Source organism: Artemia sp. Qi Xiang Cuo, chromosome 13 (assembly GCF_049724085.1).
Source record: "Artemia sp. Qi Xiang Cuo chromosome 13, ASM4972408v1, whole genome shotgun sequence".
Classification (NCBI taxonomy): Eukaryota; Metazoa; Arthropoda; class Branchiopoda; order Anostraca; family Artemiidae; genus Artemia; species Artemia sp. Qi Xiang Cuo.
Window position 1 is genome coordinate 39246414 of NC_142806.1, and position 16975 is coordinate 39263388.

The window sequence follows — 16975 nt, forward strand, 5'->3', positions numbered from 1 at the left end:
AGAAGTAGGAGCAAATCCCACCTTTAGTCACTTTAAATCTTAAGAGGCGATGATGTATCTGATGATTCCTTATTAGTTATGGTGTGCCATAAAGTAATCGACGCTGCTTCAAACCTTTCTGCAAAAATTCTAATAAAACTTTGAAAATTTTGAACATCATATTCCTTAGTGTAAAAATTGCCCTGTTACCTATTATGGAATTTACTCTGCATCGTTTAATATGCTAGTTTTTTTTTCCGAAAAGAAGGAACACGAGTAAAATGTCAAATATTAGATTTATCATAAATCCAAATCCCACTATCAAGCAGGTTGTCAAAGATATCCAGCAGTGCCAACACAGTTGGAAGCTCGCTGACCATTAAAAAACAGGGGCGACAATGTGAAATTTACAGCTTCTTGTCACAGCAGAGGTGCGGGCAGAAAGAAACTAAACCGCCGCAACTGCACCCCGTCGTGCCACCTAACTGTAGCACCGTTTAAATAATGACACCATTTAGCTGCGGGTTGTCTGCCGATAAAAAACAAACATTAAACACGGGGAAAATAGATATATTATAAGGAAAATTTGATAGAAGCACGCATACCATGAAGGAAATTGTAGCGTAATAAACAAAAGTTAATTTTCTATCTGCGTGCATAGAAACGTTTTAGGTGACATAAAAACCATTTTAGCGGCTAAGCATTGGGAACTAATAAATGCTCCAGTGACAGGGAAATGACACTAAGAATAAAAGGCCTTCTTTCCATTAAGTTTCACCTAGCCTTTTTAAATCTTTTCATTATATATTTCAAGTCCTTGATTTAGTTTGCACGTGCAGAAGGAACCCATTTCATATTTGCAAAATATACGAAAGTTTAAAACTTGTTGAATTGAGTAGCCCTTTGAATTCTTAGCTTCTAGATTTTATTATTTTTGGTTGATGAATAAACCTTAATTTAACTATAAAAAAAAAGTGTAGTAGGTCTTAGAATAGGAGCATGGTTAGGCATTTGTTTCAGTCTTAACTGGGGGGTTTTAAAAGGATGAGCAGTCGAAGGGCATACAGCTCCTAAATAATCTCGTGTCAGAGAAATACTGTTAGCTATTAGGAAAAAACGGCCCAATTAGGTATTCATATAAAGCGCTTAGTTATAAGTTTTTCATACTCAGTGTGTTTTTATTTTTATCTGCAGCCGTTGTGATTAACTGTTCTTGTTTCATAAATAGGTTGTTTAATACTTAAGGGTGAATAGTACCAAATTCTGGACTCTTGGTAACTACTGGCCCAGCTTCCCTTAGACTGGACTTCCTGGTGGACTAATAGATAGATCTATATTTTTTTTTCTGTAAAAGGTAGGAAAAAGTAAAGTGACTGTGATCCACTGCAAAAGAAATCAAAGTAGTTATTAGTGATAATCCATTGCCCTATAAAAGTACAAACTCTAGCAAAAGTGACCAGTAAAAAAAGCCAGCTGGGATAGCCTAAACTGATCAATAGACTGAATAATATTTCTTCTGAACACGGATAAATTCAATCGAAATTTGATCATGATTTTAATTTCGGAAAGAAAGTAAGCTTAAACTTACCGTTGGTACGTCCGTTCTGGAAAGTGGATGAGTAGTCGCTTTCTATTCGAGGTTTCTTAAAACCTTCCGTCTGCGAAGATGAAGGGGAATTCCCAAGCAAAGGGGACCTCTTTGGGGGGCGACCAGGCCTAGAACTGAAAAGTGGTCGTTACCTCGATTTACACACCGATATAAACAATATTGTGCTTTAGGAGAAAAACACAAAACAATAATAAATTCATGAATTCATTTTTTTTCGTCTTTGGAAAGTCTCGAATGATATTCAAGAGTATGCTTTAAAAAAAAAAAAAAAAAAAAATGAAGAAATATTTTCAACGATACTGAAAATAACCTAAAGATATAAATTATGGTAATTATTTAGTAGCCAGTATACACGCAAGAAGGACCGCAATGAAATCTCAAAGATACTATATGAAAAACAGGTTTTTGCTGCCTAGTGAGGTATTGCTCACTCCGTGAAAAATATTTAAACTTTAGTTTTTTTGCGGTTGAAGGGGCAAAAAAAGGTACCTAGGTCAGGTTAGGGTACGTATTTAATACATGCTATTTTTTACCCCCCCCCCACCCTAATGTGCAAATATATAGCCCAAATTTGTTTATAAACTATTATATTTTTATCATACTTTGTTTTATTTCATTAGCATTAGCCAAACTCCATTTCTCGCGTGCTTACTGGCTACTAAATAAGTAGGCTACCTGAATTATTTATAAATATTCATTTATTTATAAATATTATTTATTAGTATTATAAATTAGTTATGCTGTTTCAAAATGATCTAAATTACAGCTTTGCGAAGTACTTCACAAGGCTCCGCACTCTTCAATGTGAATAAACTCAAAAAATTATGGTGCATTTCTAAGACAAAATGGACAAAAACAAAACTAACCAAGGGAAAAGCAATTCATCCTTCAAAACGACCCGACTGTGAAAGTATAAAACAGCGCCGACAAAGTTTAAGCTAACTAGTATAGTGCTAAAACAATGCTCGAACTTTGACTTCAAGTAGTAAACAAGACAATGATCATCACAGGCTTGACAATTGTTGAAATTGCGATTTTAACCTTGGATTCCTGTCTGAAACTGCAATAAAAGGTTTTGACAAAGCAAGCGTTTGAAATTGAATTATGTTGATGAATTTCGCATCAAAATCGGGTAGATGGGTGGAGTAGTGTCGGCTAGGTACGCTAGAATAGATACAATAAATCAAAAATATTTCGCGACACAATCCAAATGAATGCATTTTGGTATAAGACCACCAACTGCATAAAGTAAACATCTATCATGATTGTATTATTTAAATATTATAATTAATGATAAATAGAAAAGTAATTAAACTTGCAATGAAATTCAGAGATATAGTTTGGAAATGTTTTTATTTTGTCCTAAAAAGATTCATTCTTGTTTCGAAAATTAATAAGTTCTGCATTCCTTATACATTTTAGATCTTCAAATAAGACAAATAGCCAGATAATAGCCCCCCCCCGTTCTTAGGGCTCCCATAATCCTCTTACTTCTCAAAACTGCTCGTACACTCTCTAAAAGTTAAACAGCCTCTTGAGAAATTATTTCAAAATGTTTGTGCGGGTTTTCAAATCGGAATGATTCCTGTTTCCAATAGTTTTTTTTAACCATTGCTATAACCTGGCAAAGCTCCAGAAAAAAATATTCCTTAATGTAGATATCATATCAAATACGCAATTAGACACAAACTAAAATTTCCGGAACCACCTGGACTGATTAGAAAGAAAGCCTTGAGATAATGTCAGAATCCAGATGTTAGGAATGGTATTTACACAGCTTTTAAAATTGACCCTAACTTAAAAGCATCAAAAAATAGATTAATGACTTTCTGGGGAAGTCAGGTAAATAATAAAAAAAAATTATTTACATTAAATATTTGCTGGGTGTTTGGTACTGCTCGGTTACCAAACTTAAAACGTTAATTTGGAAGATGTAAGTTTTATTTAAACTAAAAAAAAAAATCGTTTAAATCATTGAGAAACCACGGCTTTGCAATCGTTATCTATAGCGTTCTCTTGCAAATAGCCCGTTTGACGGGTTTCGTGACTGGTTTTGTTGATACAGTATATAGTGGTGGGCCCGCATAATGCACCAGTACCAATATTACAATTTAAACTTTCCCCTCCCAGACCTTAGTTTGCTCCCCTTTCCCAGACCCCAGTCGCCCCCCTCCAGCCGAAAGTTAGTTTCGGTACTTACGTATTATCAAGAACACAGTTGATGCAATAAAATCATATATATAATTTTTTTTGTTAAGAACATATTTAGCATAAAAACTTGTATTGGGCTTATTAGAAACAAAGTGGGACTGTCTGAGTTGTTTCTAACAGGAAATGGGTATGCTATCAACTCCTATAGACAAAGTTTATTTTTTATTCGAAGGAATCTTGGTGTTTTTACAGCTAAATGAGCAAAATTGTATCGATTGAGGTACCACAGACTCCAAATATTGTTTATTCAACAAGTTGATATGAAGCGATCCCAGTATCCTTTCGAGATTTATTTGTATGAGGTTTTTCTAACTGACGATTAGATCTGGAAACGGTCTAGCGGAATGACATGACTTAAATGATGAGGTCCCCGGACGTATATTTGTTATTGTATGTCAAGTGGAAAATCTTCGAAGTGGCAATGGTTTTGTTTAAATTGGTGTGGCAAACTTTTTTTTCTCCCTCTGAAATTTAAACAAGGTTCGATTCTTTTCATTTCAAAATGACACTGCATAGGCTTCTAGAGCTTGCTTTAATTTTCCGTTGTCTGGTAAAGGTTTGTCTTGCATCTGATCTTAGTTGTGTAAACTTTTACATAAAGTAGATTGAAAGTTAAACAATTTCAAAGGAAAAAACAAGACTTATGTCAAATCTAAAACTAGTTAGCGCAAATTTTGTAGACCAGAGTTGTTAACACATATATTCTATCGATCTCCAAAATTATTCAAATTTCAGAACAATTAGGAAATAGCCTATAAGGTACAGAAATAGTCGAATTCCATAAAATTGACTGATTTTCCTATCGTAAGCGAATAGATACGGGACAGCTTTAAGACTGATGGTTTGAAATGGAGCTGCTTAATTGTATAAGCAAGGGGATCTCTATGCTTATACCCTTTGACATTGCACAAAGAAAGGCACTTGCCCAAAGAATTTATTTTCTTTGGGGGGGGAGCGGGGGTGGCAGCAATAACAGCTCAGGGTTCAATGGTAGAAAACAAATCTATGCAGTAGTTTGAATAAAAAAAATACTTAGAAATCTTGGATTTAGGTCGGTGTTAGCCCCTATGCCCCCTCCCTAGGTACGTCCCTGCACAGAGGAGTAGGCTACAGGGCATCTTCAAATTAGCAAAAACCGCCAACGAACAACCTTTAGGGAATTAGAGTGGAGAATTTAATCCTGGGTGTTTGATTCCTCCCAGAAACAACTTCAAGTATACAGCTTTTCAGGGGCGATTGGGTGAGTCCATGGTTGTAAAAAATGTTCAAGCGAACCCTTTTTTGCTCATTGTCCTTTTTAAGTAGCAAAAAAGACTATGTCCTCAAGACTACTACCATTTCCACCTATTTTGGTCGGCAGAACACATTTCTGGCAAAATGTAATAAGACCCAACATGATGAGACAACCACTATTTTTAAAGCAAGCAATAAAACTTCAAGTTTCCAAATTCACACTCTCATGCCGTCCTGTGGCATCTGTAATATGCCTATTATAAAAATATAAAACAGGCAAAAAGTAAAAGCATTTTGTTCTAAATTGCTATAAAGGGCATCATTAGAAGGTAAACGGAAAGAAAATATAAATCTGAGAGGGTGGCCAACCCCAATCTCCTTTAGCTAAAGCTTAATTGGCGCTACCTTCAAAGAACTTGTAGAAAGATTTTCAGCTACTGATTGACTTTTAGTCATTGGTTGCCACTCTGGTTTTCGCTGAGTGGTCAGAACTAATTCTTTTAAACTGCTGAAATATTTCCCTCTCTTTTTTCCTTCTCTCTCTCAATCCCTCTCTTTATCCCCTTCTGTCCCTCTCTCTCTCTTTTCTCTCACTCTCTCTTTCTACCTCTTTCTCCTCTCCTCTGCTCTCCCTCCCTTTATCTCTCTCTCTTTTACTTACTATTTTTGAGCGTGTGTTTAAATAGTATGTGTAAGTTCCTTCTGTTTTACAGGCCATACAGCCTTTGGGAGTATCATGTTTTGCGTTTTTTTTGGGGGGGGAGGGGGAATATATCTTATCTTCATTTTCTCTCAATAATTTGAATCAAAAGTTTTGCTATTTTGGTCCTACGGATACCTCAAGTTTTAAAAAGCCAGTACACATAAATGAGCTCTGTTATTTTTGGTAAAGAGTCTGATTACACTTTTGAAAATGTGTGTTGTTTTAATTAAAACGTAAAAAAAATTTATTAAGGCAGCAGTAGGCTTCATTCTCGCATTTAGGATAAATTTGGTTAGTTCCCAGCTTTACCGTCGCTTTTTACTTTTATCCTGAATAACTTTTTCTTAGGTTTTTAATAACGAAAATGGTCAAGAAACTGAAGTTGTACTGAATATAAATTAGTGAAGGGCAAAATTAGTAGCAAAAATAAAAGAGTTTCAAAATACCTTTCATTTGGCCATCTTTTTATACTTTCTAGCTGCCATATGCTAACATTAAATTTTCCGTATTTCCGTTTATTAAATATACTTTTAGCAATAACACGAGTTCGATTAGTTCAGCTATAACTTGGATGATGCAAAGAAACAATAAACCGCCTATCAAATTTAATGCATTCGCTCGGGTATAAATAGGGTATTTCCGGGAATCGTAACTTATCACGTAAGAGAGACAAAGTTTATCAGCAGTGCTTCCATTTCTTTTTATTGGATATTGAGGAAAGTTGCCTTTTTAAATTGTTGGATCTTTTACACACTCAAAGAAAATATCGGTAGAAAAAATCGGAAAAAGTTTTTCTACATGTGGTTTCGTATGCAGGGTGTGTTTTGAAAACCAAATAAAGCGTTGTTCTTATTGACTTTAATAGGTGTAACAAGACATTATGAACTATATTTGATATACTCGCGATCCGGTTGAAATAGAACTTTCCACAAATTTTCGAATTCCTTTAAAATTCGAATTAGTCTTAAGGAAGAATTATAATTTGTTGTGCCCTAAATTTGTCAAATAATATTAGGCTCCCCGTGCTCCGATAATGTGACTTTTATTCTTCGAAAAATAGGTAAATTTCTATCCATAACACACATTTCAATTAAAGCCAACACCAGTTGGGATTTTCCAAGTTTTTCTAGCTCAATTTTAAAAAGGTTATGTTTCAAAACAAAAGTCAAATCGAAAATTGGTAGAAAAGTCTATCGGTGCAGCACATTGTCCAACGAAAGCTAACGACTTTTTAGCCATTAAACCCTCAACTAACTAGGGCAGTTGTAATTTTTCCATTTGCAACCTCTGCACGGAGAAGCAGAATATATCAGATCAGAAGTTTGGTATTTGTGTTGCTTGTATCCCATAGTGCACCCCTGACTCGTCGATGCAGCACACACAAGTGCCATAACTGTATAAGAGAAAGCAAAACTGAAGTAATATTCCAGCGTTCTCCGATCACCAAAAATGAAGCATGCAGCATATTTGATTGAAAAAAAATACTTTACTTCGAAAATTAATGTGTGTTACTGACAAGCTATAAAATGATTTTCAATACATTTTTCGATTAAATGCATTGAAGTCTAAAAGGGATTGAAAAGTGAAGCAAAGTTACGTGCATTTACCAAACGGCTATGATTGTTGCACTCATAAGAGCTATCAGTCAGGCACTGGTAAAGCTTTAGCGTGAAGAAGGGGGGGGGGGGCTAGGATCGAGTCTAACGGCTCGCCTCACGTACAGGATGGCTTCTATTGTTGTTTTTTTCCAGAATCCAAAATAAAAAAGACATGAAGTTTTAGGGTTTTCTCTAACCACAAACTTCTCGGAATCAGCAATAATCTTGTGTATCAATGTTTATTGGTAGATCATGAGGTCTGATTTTCAATCCTTAGGTTTGAAAAAAAAAAATCAAGAGATGCCCTTCCAGCAAGAGGAAAATTACAAGGCGAGAAAAGACTTTTACATGGACTAAAAACAGTCTGGTCAAGCAAAACCTTAGAGTTGCCTGCATTAGGCAGGAATGCTTGAAATGGTGTACACTATCTAACTAGCGTTAAACGATACTCAATATTGATATATTGGATGAAGTATTGAAACGGAAATATCAAAAACGACATTTGGGAAGTTCATCTCTTTTCGTTACAAACATAACGTTATAACGTGTCGTTACAAATTAAAGTGAGCTGCTCAGCCATGGTGTCAAGCAGCGGGTGAGTTTTAAAAGGCTCATAAGACTATCGACAAAATTGGAACAAAGAAACTAAAACCTGGAGTGACAACCAGTTGGAATTAATTCCTCGTAATGTTGCACATCCCCTGGACAGCCTCAAGCTGCCAGAGAGAATTGCACTTGGACTTCTCAGTGAAGTTGACTTCCTACTCGTAGACACCGAGCGGAATGTTGTTTAAATTTCGGATAATGGCAGTAGCACTTTTTGAGGACCCGAGAATAGATTTGAAAATTAATGTTAAGAAGACTAAGTCACTAAGACTAGGAATAAGTGAATGTGAAGAGGTGATGTTGGGTAATGAGAAGATCAATCAAGTAGACAGCTTCACTTACCTAAGTAGTGTTATTAGTGAATATGGTGGGTGCAGTGGACATGTTAAAAGTAGAATAGCGAAAGCCCATGTTTTTTTTTCATAGTTGAAAGAAGTTTGGAAGAATAGAAAGATAAGTCTGCAAACCAGGATTAGAACATTGGAAGCTACAGTCATGTCAGGGGTTCTGAAGCATGGGCACTCCAAAAACAAAGGGAGATTTGCTAGATGTTTTCCAGAAAAATTCCCTACGGATTGTTTTGGATACCTGACGGACTGACCGCATTTTAAACAGTAGGCTGTACGAAAATCATGGTTCAATCCTGCGTTCTAGGGCTATAATGAGAGAAAGGTGGAGATGGCTATGGCAAGTTCTGCATATTAAGGATGACAGATTGCCAAATACTGTCCTTTTTGGCCAACCGTCTAGGACTAAACGGAAAGTAGGTCATCCTCGGTTGGGTAGGAGGACGTCGTAAGGAAAGATGTAGGGAAAATGGCAACTTCATGGGAGGGTGGTATGAGGGAGGCTTTGAATAGATTGGGATGGAGGAGGAACGTATTAGCTGTGTTGGCATTAGGTGGCTTGGTGCTACGGGAAGTTGTTAGTAGTAGTAGTAGTAGTAGCAGATAGTTGAGCTATCTTCCAAAAAAACTTCTAACACAAAAGTTCTCTGCTTAAATAAATTTTCATAAGATCACCTAGACCACGGAAATCGTAACGAATCGGATATTGCTTAGGACCTCAAAAGACCTTTGTAACAGAAAACCAACTCGAAGTTTACAAGCCCGGAGTTGTTTTCGAGTGACTGCTCACATTGCTGAAAAAAAATTTGAAGACCAGTGCTGGCATACGCAAATACATCCAATTAGCAGCCGTGGATTCAAAAACCAGAATCTTACTTCAAAGAAAAATTATCAACATTACAACCATGATAGCTAGAAAGTAATCTTAATTGTCGCTTTAGTAGCTATAACGTAATTGAAATAACCGCTTGGGCACCAATTTTTGCGATCCAGATTAAGTTTTCTTAAGCCACATGTTACAGAAAACAAACTTGATCAACTCCACATAATTTGACAGCGACCAAATGTATCATGGTCTAACAGGACATGGCCTAAAAAGACACGGCCTTAAAGGTCGATAAGGAATCCCTAGTTCTCCGACATTATGGGCTTGTCATGGTCTCAAAGGTCAATAAGGAATCCCTAGTTCTTCGAAATATTAATATCCTTAAGTGATGGAAATTCACAGGGCTGATTCTCAAAAACAGGCTTTCGATGTTTCTAATAAAATGTATGACTGTGCTAGCTACAGGCATGTAGGTAATGGCTTCGGGCCTATGCTCCCACAGAATCTTAAGATCTTCGCAACTTTCCCCTCAGTTTTCTATAACTTCTACATTATGCAATGTTTCCAAATTCTGGCCCCCAAAAATACTGTCCCCTAGAAAGGCCCCTTGAATTAAGTTCCTGTCTACCTACTTCACCTGTTTCTTCCAAGAGAGTATTTCACAAGGCTGGTCAGAAGGTACGCGAAAGTTGAAACAAACTGTTCTGCAGAAATAGTGACAAGCTGCTATTCCTGAACAGCCGAAAATTGTAATTTTTTCTTCTATTTTCTCAGCCAAAGTAATTCTATATTTGGGTGCGTCCAATCATTTGATTTCATGTTGCTTACAATTTTAACAAAAGCGTATAAAACGTTTTCTTTCATTAATTTTTTTGTTCTTTAAGTTTGTCAAAAGAAATTAAATGTCAGAGTAGAAAATAGTTCCGAAACATCGATGCCAGTTCATCAAATACCGAGAGTGAAAAGAATAGTATCTTAACGTATCGAAAAATCCAGACATTTCCCAACTCAATGCCATTCGAGACACTGCAAGGCAAGAAAAATATCTTTATTTAATAAAAATAGGCTGGTTACGTGTATGTACTGGAGTAGTATACGCAGACACGAATGCTACAACTCTTTTGAGGGTACTACCCTTGGTCTCTATTCTAGGTTCACACCTCTGTTGTGCATAAAATTGGCTAGTACCCCATTTCTTGACTTCTCGTAGATTATGTCAAACCTTCAGCCAGACACATCCGGTAATCATATGGAAGGGGGTGGGGGTTTATAAGTTCGAAAAATGGAAGCAACTAGTAAATAGGAAAAAAATCTGGAAAGCGAATTTTTTTTTAGATTTCGGGGGCAGTCGCCCAAAGAACCCTCCTCGGCCCCTGGTTAAGTGCCTGCAATCAGCCGTCCAATTTTATAGATTATACTAGAATTTTTTAAGCTACCCACCGTGATACTTCCCAATTTATTTTCTTTTGACCCTTTTCTTTGCTTAGTTTTTCTTACTATATTACCACTCTCATTTCCATATAATAAGAACAATATGATGCTGTTTAACTTTAAAAATTCTACCTTAAGCTGCAAGTTATAGTTATAGATACACTTTTTCTAATTCTCACAAAATGTCTGGATAAGTACAGTTACGTCTAAATAACCGAAAATGAGACACAAACAATAAGAATTCTAAATACCCACCTTAATTTAGTTATTATTTTCCCCATCTACTTGATAGAACTGAAGTTCCTATTGAATTATGATCTTATTACTTCTGGTAGCTAAGGACCCTTATCGGGTTTTCATTCGCTTATGAGTCTATTAAGGTTATTAAACCATTGAACTGCGAAATAGGAAAAAACACTCGAAAAATCAACCTCTAAATAATAAAGATAGGACTTTTGAAATACAAAAAAAAGAGTAAAACCCCTTGCGTCAGAAAGGGTTAATCAAAATAGCCCTTCTGTTTCAATCGATGTATCCAAAAGAAGGATACTTCTCTTTGCGGACCGTTAGCCATCTGTTCATAAATGTCCGTTTTCCACATAGGTGAACAATTGAAAATGGCAAAGACTATAATGGCTATTCCCACTGTAAAGAAATGAGAAACCCAAGAAAGAAATTTGATGACAGAAACAGATCTAAAAAACCGGAAAAGATGATATTGCTTTTAAAAAAGTAGGTAGCCATGTCGAATCATCCATTCAATGCATCATGCTTCAATAGTTCAGTAATCATTCTCATTTCAATTGGTAAAGCCGCCCTCAAAGAACGGTATTAAGTTCATTCTGTCTTGTTAAACACATTTAGCATCGGGCAAAATTTTCCCATAACTATCAGCGTTAGTAATTGGGGGGGGGGGGGGGTTAAAGAGTTTATGCCCTTCCGAGGGATGGCAACATTCGTATAAAAGCTTTTGGCAAATAGAAAATTACGTGTTGACGATGAGGCTCTTTCCAGAGGATGCAGGTCTGTCGCCCTGATTTGTGCCAATGCCAGTGCAGTAGTTCAACGCTTAAAACAACAGTCAATGGAGAATCTAAATAGTGTAAACCAGTGTTGCCAATGGGGTACAATTGTACCGTTGTTATACAATTTAGAGGTTCTGGTACAATGCGGTACATTGGGACATTTTTTCGGTACAATCAAATTTTCCGTTACATATCGGTTTTGCTTGCTCCTTTTTTACTCAGATATCTGTTCTAAGTAAATTTTATTCTTGTTACGGCAAATTTTTTACCTGCTGTTCAGCTGGTACAAATTAGTTTCTTGCGGTACAGTTTTAGTCGGAGAACTGGTACAGTTTATTTCAAAGCGTTGGCAACACTGGTGTACACTGTTTTATCAATTCTGTTTCCTATACCAGTAGTAGAATTTCTCTGTGATTTCGTCATTCCTATTATTATTATTATTGAAAAAAATGCCGTCATATCCCGCGGCGCGGGGTACAATTTGTAGGCTACGAACGACTCTTTCATGTGGGGATCAATTGAGAGGAGGAGGTTTTAACTGTGATATATGTATTTTACAACCATAAAAAACGTATGTTTGTGACTTTTAAACTACAGGGAGGGGGAGGATCTTGACACCCCTTGACTAGTGACTTTGCCATTGATAGTATAGGAAAAGACCAGTTCAAGTATGATTCAATTCATTTTCTTTTGAAAAACGAAACATCAAAGTTGTTAGCTTACAATATCTTTTAAATTAGTATTGATAAAGTTAAAACTTTCAAATTTCTGACTTTAAAAGTTAATCCAGTTTAACTTTCAATTGCAATTGTAATTTTAATTGTATGTAGTCCATTGTAATTCATTTTAGTTGTATGTGTCCAAGGTTTTCATAATAATGCTAACTTTACTACTCAAACCATTTTTAAAGCAACGTAAGTGAGAAAGCAGAGGAAAAAACAAAGCGAAATCCACTTAAACTTTTGGATACCCAAGTTTAAACGTCATTTTTAACCAAATTTTAATGTATCCAGGATTTAGAAGCGACTTTTCTTGAACTGGATCCTTCTTTTTGGTATTTTTCTTCTCCGAATCCATTCAGTACCAAGAATGAGATTTTAGAGCGATGTCAAGAACCTCAGTTCTAACAAATGTCACTTTAACAAGGCCTGCTTGCAGCATATGTCTTTCAAGTTTGCTCTTGGAAAGTATAGTCAATGTTCATTACACTTCCAGCAATCCTGACTTCTCCTCTGGTACTCACAAGATACCATCCTTCATACCAGAATATAGGAAAAATTTATTTTTCAAAGCATTTTTCCAAATGGCTGTCTTCTATGGCAAAAATTGATGAAAAGCCACGACGAATGCATTTTATTAGTTTTAGATCCCTTTTGAAAAATTCTTCTGATATTCTCTAGGAATAGTCGTGGTTTTAAACATATGCCAGCCTCACAAATGCACATAATGACGTTTTCACTTCGTAATTATCTTGTCAAGCTAGAATTGGTATTCAAAAGTTTGTATTATTTAATATTTGTCTAGGCTGTCACTTCCTTCATAGTTGATAATCTGCTCCCTTTATTTTTTTTTCTTATTTGCTTATTACTATGTATGCTTCTAATTTTTTAATTTGCAAATATGTATTCTCTTAAAGTAGACTTGGTACTTGTGCATTATAACTAAACCAGCGCTATACACGAAAGAAGTCAAGTTTGGTTAATGCTAATGAAATAAAATAGGATGGAAATATAATAGTTTAGAAACAAATTTGGGCTATATATTTGCACATTAGGGGGGGTGTAAAGCATAGCATATATTCAAGGTCGTACCCAGGATTTTTTTTTTCGGAGGGGGTTTTACTCCAAAAAAATTTCGGGGGGGGGTCAAACCCCCGAACCGCCCCCCCCTCTGGGCATGACCTTGCTTATATTAAATACGTAACTTAACCTAACCTAGGTATCTTTCCCCCACCCCTCAACCCCCCCGAAAATCGTTTAAATATTGTAAATTCAATGAGAAACCAGGCTTTGCAATCCATTTATCTCTTGCAAATAGCCGTTTGACGGGTTTCGTGTCTGGTTTCCTTGAACAGTCTATAGCGATGGTTTAGTTATAATGCAGAAGTACCGTAGACTTTACATGCTCACACACCCAATACTCAAAGACGGGAGGGATCTTGTTTTCCTGCGAATCCTAAGTGTCCAAAAAACATATTTTGAGACATTTTTTTTTCGACATAACACCTTTAAATTAGGTGTTGTTTTCTTAGACCACACTACCGTTCTAAGACGAATAAATAATGACGATCCCCATTTGAAAGTTTATTTGTTCATATTTTGAGACTCAACTGTCAAGATTGTCCTGCGCTCTTAACTTTTTCCAAAATATTTATATGAGGGAGGGACGCTTTAAATTATTTCCTGGAGAATCTCCTGGTCTCAGTCCTATGCACAGGTTTACAATTACAATTTTTCCATCTTTTTTTTATTTCATTTAGACAATTCCATGGGCTAGGATGGGCAAGAGTTGGGCTGGATGGCTTCCATGGGCTAGGATGGGCTGGATGGGCTTTCATGGGCTATAGTTGTTAACTTCCATGGGCTAGGATAATATCAACACTTTAAGGCCAAGAGATTCACCTCGCCAAGTGGCTTCAAAAGCACGGATACAGGAAGATTAAAAACGACTGAGGATAGGAACAGGGATTCTGCTTCAAGTATATTTATGGTAAATAGACACAAAAACTACTTTTAATTATAAAAAAAAACAAGTTCTCTTTTTCGTCAGTAGTGGATGAACTAAAGTTTTTGGTTTGAAACTTGTCTACTTTTTAAATTCATTTATGCCGGAAGAATTATGCATTTGATTTTCTTGTATTCGTTTTGTTACAAATGGCCTGTTAGATCTTCCTCTAGGGGCCAGAATAGCTTATTGTCCCATTATAGTTCTTAGCTTAGAAAGCAATTCTTTTAGTCCCTCTGCTATTAGAAAAGTCTGAATGCAAAATTTCCAATAAGGCACTATTATATGAGTCGGAAACATTCCAAAAGAGTATTGCCAGATCCGGATGCTTTTTATAAACATGAACATGAAAGGTTTTTTGACTTCAAAGTGCAGATTTTGCTTTCATGGGCTCCCACAAAACCATTTTCTATTCACCAAGCTTTCAAGTACAATGTATAATTTGTCATTTTTCTCAAGGAATAGTTTTCAAAAGACTTTTTTTATTGAAAAAAGGGAACATTATGCAGAATAAACAAATAAATGCGTCTAAAAATAAAGATAAATAGGCAAATGACTGTTTTCTTCATTAAACTATCAAATGTAATAGACAGAAATTTATATAATTCTTTGGAAAATTTTAATCCTGACGCAAGCAAATTTTCCTCCGATAATGTAGATACCTTTCCATCTTTCAGCTTATATAGTGTCACCTTAGGAATAGTTATATATCAATTGGTCTCACCCTCCCCCCTGCCTTTCTCTTTCCTTCTCTCTTCGCGATATTCCACCTTCAGAAATGCCATGAAAACGCTAAAATTTCTAGTTCATAGTTTAAATTTTCTTATTGATTTAATTGACTAAAAAAGTTACCAGTAAGTCAAAAATGATGAGTATAGACCGACAAGAGTATGAAGAGCGGACTTGCATCCTTAACAATAATATTCTAAGACCAGAAAATCATAAGGTTTTAAGAATAATATTCTAAGACTAGAAAATCTATGAAAATCATGAGAACCAATGGATTCTGGCTGGTAGGAACACAAAGAAGAGGAAGGACAATGAAACGAATATTATCGCCTGTACCCTGACAAGATGTCCTCGACTTTGAAAAGGGGAAAGAATTCAAACCGTGACAGTTCAAGAAAAAGAAGGACTCTAAAATCAAAAGAGAATAAAAAAGAAAGCAAATCCAAGAAAATAATAATTACTCCATGTAACAGGGCCGTATCCAGGACTTTTTTTCGCGGGAGGGGGGGGTACAAAAAAGGCATCAATAATTGGTTTTATTCATTTTTGTTACGTTTTTACGAGTCAGACAAAAAATTTGGGGGTTCAAAACCCCTAGCCCCCCCCCCCCTAGGTACGGCCTTGCCATTTAAAGAGCTCAAAATTAGAATTTACAATCAATGAATTACTCTATAACCACACAGAAGTAACTATTACTACTGTTGGTTATTAGTAAATTGACATCTAAGAAGTCCTCGCATTAGTGAAATCCAAGAAATTAGTTACTAGTAGCGGCTAGAACCTCTTTGCTACTATGTGACTTCAGAATACGGTGTTCTAACAATATCTGTTTCTGCATTTGTAAATTTTGTGTTCGTGTTCCAATTTAGGAGTGGAATGAACTTTTTTTTTTACTATTTTGATCTACCTTCCTTTGTTTATGAAAGGCGGAAATTATTTTACTCCTGTTTGCTTACTAGGGACTTAGCTCACTTTTACCCCTAACTCTTCTTTCGGAGCTATTAATCCCTTGAAACAATACAAAGCATTACTCTAACCACACGATGGAAAGGAACAGGAGGAAATGCAAGAATTTTTATTCATTTATATGAATAAATTATTCATTTATTCATAAATATTTTTATTCATTTATAATAAATATCATAAATTATTCATAAATATTTATTCATTTTTATTCATTTACAGTCAAAGGGGTCTTTAGTTTTACAGCGTTTTTAACACAAAAGTGACTGAACGATAATTACCATTATTTTTTAGTGTCAATAATAACAATTTTACGCAAGGGAATATTCAGGATTTTTGGTGTATCTAGGGAGGGGGGGGGTGTTTACAAGAAAACTTTAAAAAACGCATAGAAAGTAGTTTATAGGCATCTTTGCGGCGTTTTTACGAGTCAGACAAAAATTTCGGAGAGGGGGGTGGGCAAACCTGTTAACCCCCCTCCTGGATATGGTCTTGATTGCACAAATCTAAAATTGTTTGTTTGCCTTATGGAAAATTGTATAGAGTCACATTCTTCTTCTCATCCCGTTTTTTTTATAATTCGGGTCTGTAATAGTTTATATAATAACGCTTTTAACTATCCCATACCCAACGTATGGTTTTTTTTTATTCTTTTAAGAACAAAAAAAAACTTATTTTCAGTTTTTTACAGCATGCTTCGGGTCAGAACACGCACAGGAAATCCTGAAAAAAAAGAAGATCTTCGAATTTTCACATTTAGCCCAATATCTTCTTATATTGTTCATACAACTCACCTATTTCTACTTTTTCGAAGCTGTGCCGCTAAGAGAAATTTTTGAGCCCGAAGAACCAAATTCCGTGCATAAGCATGCCTCTCGTACAACAATAAAAATACAAACATTTGACATACATTTTACCCCATGTTTTAAAAATAGTTTTCTATCTTTATTATTTTGATCTAGCTACTGTCTAAAAAAAGGCTTAGTTTTCA

General features: G+C 35.7%; 1 protein-coding gene across 3 annotated transcripts in view; it reads right to left on the minus strand.

Moving 5' to 3' along the window:
- Positions 1 to 16975, minus strand: part of dac (dachshund family transcription factor) — a 141705-nt gene that overhangs the window by 111829 nt on the left and 12901 nt on the right. For 2 of the 3 annotated variants that reach the window (XM_089099573.1, XM_089099572.1), the window contains exon 2: positions 1568 to 1701. In XM_089099573.1, coding sequence (XP_088955699.1) covers positions 1568 to 1701 — 134 coding nt within the window. The remainder of the gene's footprint in view (positions 1 to 1567; positions 1702 to 16975) is intronic. The other variant, XM_089099574.1, reaches the window with a different exon arrangement.